The following is a 6,614-nucleotide window of genomic DNA, read 5'->3' as shown; positions in this document are numbered from 1 at the left end:
TGTACTCCTATATATACCCTACACAAGGGTCAGATCAATACAACACATAACTTTAGGGTTTCATATTTTCCACAACAATGTGGACCGGCACTCTCGCCTGATCCCTTGCTACTCCTTCGAGCAGTTTGTGCCCAAAGTTGAAAAGGTTGGGGCCTGTAACCGCGTTAGGGTAAGCTTTGTTGTTCCTTTCAGAGGTTACTTCCATGCTGTTGCAATCAACTTCTTTTAAGGTTAAATTAAGTTAGACATAATTTCTTCTGCTCAATAGGATGCTACTCTCCCTCTGTATCAAAATATAAGACATTTTTGCACTTTAATTGAACTGGACTGCAAAAACGTCATATATTTTAATGTGGAGGTAGTAGAACAGAATAACATATGGACGCCACGACTAATCTGCCATGGTATTTCATAATGCTATGGTGGCCTTATACATCTCGGTGTGAAACTGTTGTTTCATGGCTAAACGCAATGTTAAAGGCAAGAACCTGCAGCCCGTCAACTTGACGATCTTCTGTTTCGTAGCGGACCATGAAGATCTCATAAATGAAGGACAAAAATACACCTGGAATAAAGTAATCGTCATGCTCCTCCTTATCATGCCACCCTTGTCCTCCCGCTAGATAGGATGCTTGAAAGGGAATTACTTAATCCAAATATGCCTTTTTACAACGGCATGATGGCTTACGGGAGTGTATATTAACGACTAAACGTAACGGAAAAGGTAATGACCTGCAACAACAGCCACATTGAGACTATTTAAGAAGACATGAATATCTCATTATTCATTAAGTAACAATACACCCTAAAAGAACATTTGTAATGCTCCTTATCATGTCACTCTTGTTCAGGGAAGGAATACTACAAGAGTATGTTTTCGGGGAATATATGCAGAATTGATGTTCTTGTGCTATTTCACAAATTTCTATAGATTTTTATACCTTGTTCTCCCCGGGCATTTGTATTCTGAATTCTGACACTGTACTTCCTTTGTCCGAGATGCATTTCTGAACTGAAGGATAGGGTGGCCAGAGGGGGAGATCCTACATTTTGTCTGAGCACTTTGTTTTCTTTACAGTGCACACAATGCATATCTTTAGGCATTTAGTTTAGAAAAGCACTTGTCTGGATCCCAAACATATATTTCAGACATTATAATCATAGCATTGCACATTCATTATGTCTGGCAGATGTGAGCCACACAGGAAGACCCTACCCTGGGGACTGAACTTCCGTTGACGGACAATCATGGCATGTAGTCGGTGCAACAAGGTATAGATCCTCCAATGATGGAATGCAATGATGTGGATCCAATGCAAGAGGATTTGCTGAACGAAATCTACGAAAATAAACACAACTGATGTAAGTTCTCAAAGTAAACACATATGTATGTTTAATGCCATTCATCTCATACATTAAAATGAAATAGAAGTTTCCTCAAAAAAAGAAAAAACACAGAAGCCGTGCCTAGACACGATACTCTGTTATTGTTGATGATCCTATAGGAACCTAGAATCAGACCTGGTGTGGTAGGCACTAGAGAACCCTTGGCTCCAAGAGAGACAGAAAAGCATCAAGATGGAGGTGATAATGGTGACAGCAAGCCAAGCAAAGTCAAGCTGACCAAGGAGCAGTATCGGCTCAAGGCGACGGAGTGGGCAGCAGCAGCTCGGGCTCGCGCATCCCACTCGCAGCCTAGGCCATGTAGCATACCATGTTGTGTTGGGTTTTATTGAACTGTCAAAGATAGTGTTTACTGAATTTGGTCAGTAAAACGCAGAGAACATGCTCCACTGATTGCTAGTAGAAAAGTTTGTGGAAGTTGGTTTACTTTGGCGCTGGTGTGGGCAAGGTAGAGTAGCTGGTAAATCTGATGTATCAAGTGCCGTTTGTGACTCAAATTTACCTTGGTGCTATGTATGTAGCCTTTTGAACATGTAATTTGTGTGCATATTAGTATAGGAAAAGACAGTTTGAGAAACATGATGCTCTGAAATTTCTAGAAAAGGAGGTTTCTGGAATTCATGTGCATATTGATAGAAGACCTCATGCTTAAGTACATTTGTATGAAACCTGATGCTCCGAAAGGTGATACTTACAGGGATCAGGTTAGCATGATAACAAACCTCTGGTTCTACTTCTATGCAATGGGACCATATATTTGCAGAGTGCCAACAAAACCACCCATGCTCAGTGCTCAAGAAGCTCATCCAGACTTTGGGAGGCATTACAGATGAACTCATCGCAAGTATCGTAATAAAAGAAATTAACTAACTCGTCCACTCATGCAGAGAAAAGCTAGTACTAACTCATGAGAATGTAACAGAAGTCAGCACAACCAGTCTAGCCAATCTTCCAACATAAACAACACTACAGTCTTCGACGTCATTTCGGGCAAAGTCAACTTGCAGACAGCATACCTGCTTACATACATATGCCACTTAACACGGACATACCAAACTACATCAGCACCATCTTGAACACTCACCAGCCAACTCCAGGTGTATGGCCCGAGCAACTAGCAAGCGAGCTCAGATTTGCATACATGTATTTAGTTAGAAATTTGAAGCAGCTGCAGATGATGCAGTGAGAATCTTTCCTATCCCATTTTCTAGGGAAGGAGGCATGAGCTAAATTGCAGAGTACAATATAGCCTAAGAACAAAGGCGCATGAGCTGTTTATTCATGCTTCCCAAGAATCCTGGAGCTATCTTATTGCAGTGAACTATATGTTCTCGAAAACACAACAAGGTAAATAAAGAGTACTCAAATATCAGCTTTTCTTGTTTTGAACATCATCGTTCAAATAAATGGATGAGGTTTAAGTGCAAAGTGTGACTAAAGATGTACCATATGAAGGCACAAAAGCCTACTAAGATATGGAGCAATAAAAATTAGATTTCCAAACTGGTATGTAATCTTCATTTTTTTGTTGATTTTGTCAATCACGAACAATTGTTGAACATGTGTGCAGAATCAAACCATCAATTAGCTACCTCTTCAAGCTAGTTTGACAAGCCTAATAGAACAATAAATAACTTTCTTGAAAAAATATTGGACTTTGTAGTTCAGCATGAATGTTTTGAGGACCTGTGATGCTCTGTTATTGTTGATGATGGCACACGACAGGAATCTGGAAGCACATCTGGAGAGGGGGGTGCTGGAGAAGCCTCAAGATGGAGCGGAAAATGCTGGAAGCAAGCCAAGCAAAATGAAGATGACAGAGGAGCAGAGGGCGCAGGTGGAGGCTAACCGGTTCAAGGCGTTGGAGAGAGCGGCAGCAGCTGTCGCAGCCTGCTACCAAACTGTCACCTAGGCACATGTTCGGTTTTATCCAAGCGTCGAGATAGTGTTTTTTTTAGCATAACGTCAAGATAGTGTTTGTTGAACATGTTCCAACTGGTAGAGAAGTTTGTAAAAGTCGTTCGATTCTGGTGCTGGTAGAAAAAGTTTGTAAAAATAGATCAAGGTAGCAGATGTGTGGCTGTGTTGTGTGGTGTATCAAATGCCCTTTTACTCCTCCAATTTTCAGATTTTTGAACATGGAAAAGGTTTCTGAAGTTTCTGTCATATTGATAGACAACATGATGCTCTCAGCTCAAATTTGAGTGAGTACATCTCTGAGAAAAATGAAGCTCTGAAAGTTGATGTTTGTATGATATCCATGTCTATTACAGCCAGTCGTGCGCAAGAAACTCAATCATAGCAACTCAGCCAGAATTCGGCAGGCGTTAGAGATGAAATCATCAGAAGCATCTTACTAAAAGAAATTAACTAACTCGTCCACTCCACTCATGCAAATAAAAGCTACGTAGTTCTCTCAGTTACTGATAGACCATCTAGACTGAGGGCATGGATTGAAAGGGGGAACATAAACTCCGAGGTCTTCCAACGCAAACATCAGTACACAACATAAACCCAAGTCTTCGACGTCAGTGTTGGTCAAATTCAACTTGCTGACAGCATATCCTGCTTACATACATGCGGTACTTAATACGGACATATCAAACTACATCAGCACCATCTTGACCATCCGCCATCCTACTCCAGATGTATGGCCCAAGCAATATCAATCGAGCGAGCTCAGATCTGCATACATGTATTTAGTTAGAATTGAAGCAACTGCAGTTTATGCAATGGGAATCTTCCCCATCCCATTTCTTAGGAAGGAGGCATGTGCCAAAAAGCAGATTAAAATACAGCTTAATAACAAAGGCTCGCAAGCTACCATACTATATTGCAGCTTGGAAGCAATATACACAAAAAATCAGCAGACCATAACAGGCGAACACTCTCTGTTCTTGAAAACATATTCTTGAAAACATAACATGGTAAATAAGGAGTGCTCATAAATACAAGAATCAAGACCTTCAAACATCAACTTACTGGTTATGCAACATTCGTATTTTGAAAATACAACGAAATAAATAAAGAGTACTCAAACATCAGCTTACATGTTGTGCATCGTTCTTGTTTCGAGCATCATCGTTCAAATAAATGGATGATGTGTAAGTGCAAAGTGTGACTAAAGATGTACCATATCAAGATGCAAGCGCAAAAGGCATTCTCTCTACTAAGATATGGAGCAATAAAAATTAGCTTTCCACCCTCCATTCCAAAATAAGTGTCATGGTTTTAGTTCAAATTTCAAATAAAACCACAACAATTACTTTGGAACGGAGGAAGTAGTATGTAATCTTTTTTCAAGACAATCACAAACAATTGTTAAAAATGTGCGCAGAATCAAACCATGAATTGGCAACCTCTCCTGGCTATAGTTTGACAAGGTAGTACAGCCCAATAGAACAATAATAAACTTTCTATATATGACCATGCGAGTAGAACAAGCAAAACATGCACCCAATGGCAACGTAAAATGACATACTTAGGCTTACCAGTTGATCAGATAGTTGGTTCCGATAACAGTGGTGGGAAGCTAAAGTATGGGAGAGCAGATCTGCGATTGAGGAACTTCTCCGTCTTTGTACAGACTTTGGTAATTCCATATGTCTTGACCTCCATTGAGTAACAATCCACATTCTCAATACTGCCCAGACCTCCTAGAGCGCCCCGGAAGAACAAGAATCCCTCGGCTGCACCAATTGTGGAGATGGAATAGTCACGATACTGCCCAGGCAGCTGTATAATCTTCTCTAGCTTCCATTCCTGTGAATTATTCTGCAGAGAGGTATGGTAGAGAGCAAAGGCCCCGTGTTGACAGACAAGAGAAAACATCTCAAGGGCTCCTTCTCGGCCCAGAACAACAGCATTTGGGCGACGATCATCAAAGCTCTGGCCAGGCAGACTTCTGAGCTCCATATGGTAACCGGTGAGAAGGTCAACAGTGGAAAACCTCAAAGTGCGCGTGTCCAGCACCATCAAATGGTCACTCCAATCATGACGATCTGTCCAGTAGAAAGAGCCGCGCACATAGTCAAAAGAGGACATGTCGTACAAACAAGACATGTGCTCCAAAGAAGGGAAAATGGGGGACTCGACCATAGACCATTGCCTAGCTGTGGATGGGAATACAAAGAGGACGAGCTTCGTTTGGTATCTTGCTATGCATATCACCTTGAAGGGCACTTCCTCGCTGTCGTCGCCGGTGCAGGGAGCAAGCACAGGCTGGAATTCCTGAAGGAGATCCTGTGGCTGGGAGGCGAGGTCCTCGGGTATGGTTGGAAGCAGCACGTATCTGATGGACAGGGGGTCACAGACGGCGAGGTGGAAGTCGGCAGCGTTGCAGCGCTCCCGTTTGGTCCACGTCGGGCGGGCACAGATGTTGAGGTTAACGGGCTCCCTGGAGTCCATGAGGATGCTTACCTCACGGCGGGCACAGCCTTCGCGGTAGCTCCACATGTGGACGGAACGGGGGTAGAAGGAGATCCAATCGAGGAGCACGCGGCCGTCGCGGACGTCGCAGGGGCGCCAGCGGGGGCCTTCCCCGTCGTCTTCTTGGACGGCGGGCCGGACGTAGGAGGCAGAAGAAACGACTGCCGGGACGAAGGAGAAATCGGCGGCGCAGGGGGCGAGGGCTCCAGCTAGCGGGGCGGAGGGGTGCGACGCCTGGGCCGGGTGGAATCCTGCCGCGTCCATGAAGCCGAGGAGGGGAGGCCGGTGCATCGCGCGGAAGCGGCGGCGGAAAGAGCGGCCTTTGATGACGCTGCGGAAGGAGGTGCAGGCGGCGGAGGCGCGGGCGACCGCGTCCAGGGTGGGCAAGCGGACGAAGATCTCCTCCAGGAGGTCGTCGGGGACGGGGATGGAGGCCGGCGGCGGCGGCGGCGGGTCCATGGCCGCAGGAGTGGAGGAAGGGGATCGAGGGTTATGGTCGGGGATAGTGGGAAGGAGTGACCAGTGGCTGTGGGGAGATTGAGAGCGAGAACAGCTCTCTACGAAGCCATTTAGCGAACAGCTCTGCACGACTTCATTGATTCGAAAAATTGTAGCTTTATTAAGCTTGAAAAACGTTTGAAAATCAAATTGTAGTGTTAAACTAATCACAAATTAAAATTTTATCAGGACAACTCTTCATTTGTGGGCTAGATAAAAGACGGAAACAAACATCCATGTATACCTCACAAAATAAACACCCGCTCAGACCTGCGGTATAAGTC

General features: G+C 44.1%; 1 protein-coding gene across 1 annotated transcript; it reads right to left on the bottom strand.

Moving 5' to 3' along the window:
- Positions 1-3,886: 3,886 nt before the first annotated feature.
- On the bottom strand, positions 3,887-6,315 carry LOC119330614. Its single transcript, XM_037603729.1, has 2 exons — positions 4,896-6,315; positions 3,887-4,089 (listed from the first exon to the last, which is right to left on the bottom strand). The coding sequence occupies exon 1, from the start codon at positions 6,289-6,291 to the stop codon at positions 4,903-4,905; it is 1,389 nt and encodes a 462-aa protein (XP_037459626.1). The 5' UTR covers positions 6,292-6,315; the 3' UTR covers positions 3,887-4,089; positions 4,896-4,902.
- Between the last annotated feature and the right edge of the window lie 299 nt (positions 6,316-6,614).

Source organism: Triticum dicoccoides, chromosome 7A (genome assembly GCF_002162155.2).
Source record: "Triticum dicoccoides isolate Atlit2015 ecotype Zavitan chromosome 7A, WEW_v2.0, whole genome shotgun sequence".
Lineage (NCBI taxonomy): Eukaryota > Viridiplantae > Streptophyta > Magnoliopsida > Poales > Poaceae > Triticum > Triticum dicoccoides.
The sequence above is the reverse complement of the archived record's forward strand: the minus strand, read 5'-3'. Positions and strand labels throughout refer to the sequence as shown.

Coding starts and splice junctions, on each gene's coding strand:
- LOC119330614 (XM_037603729.1), bottom strand. CDS start 6,291: ATGGACCCGCCGCCGCCGCCGCCGGCCTCCATCCCCGTCCCCGACGAC.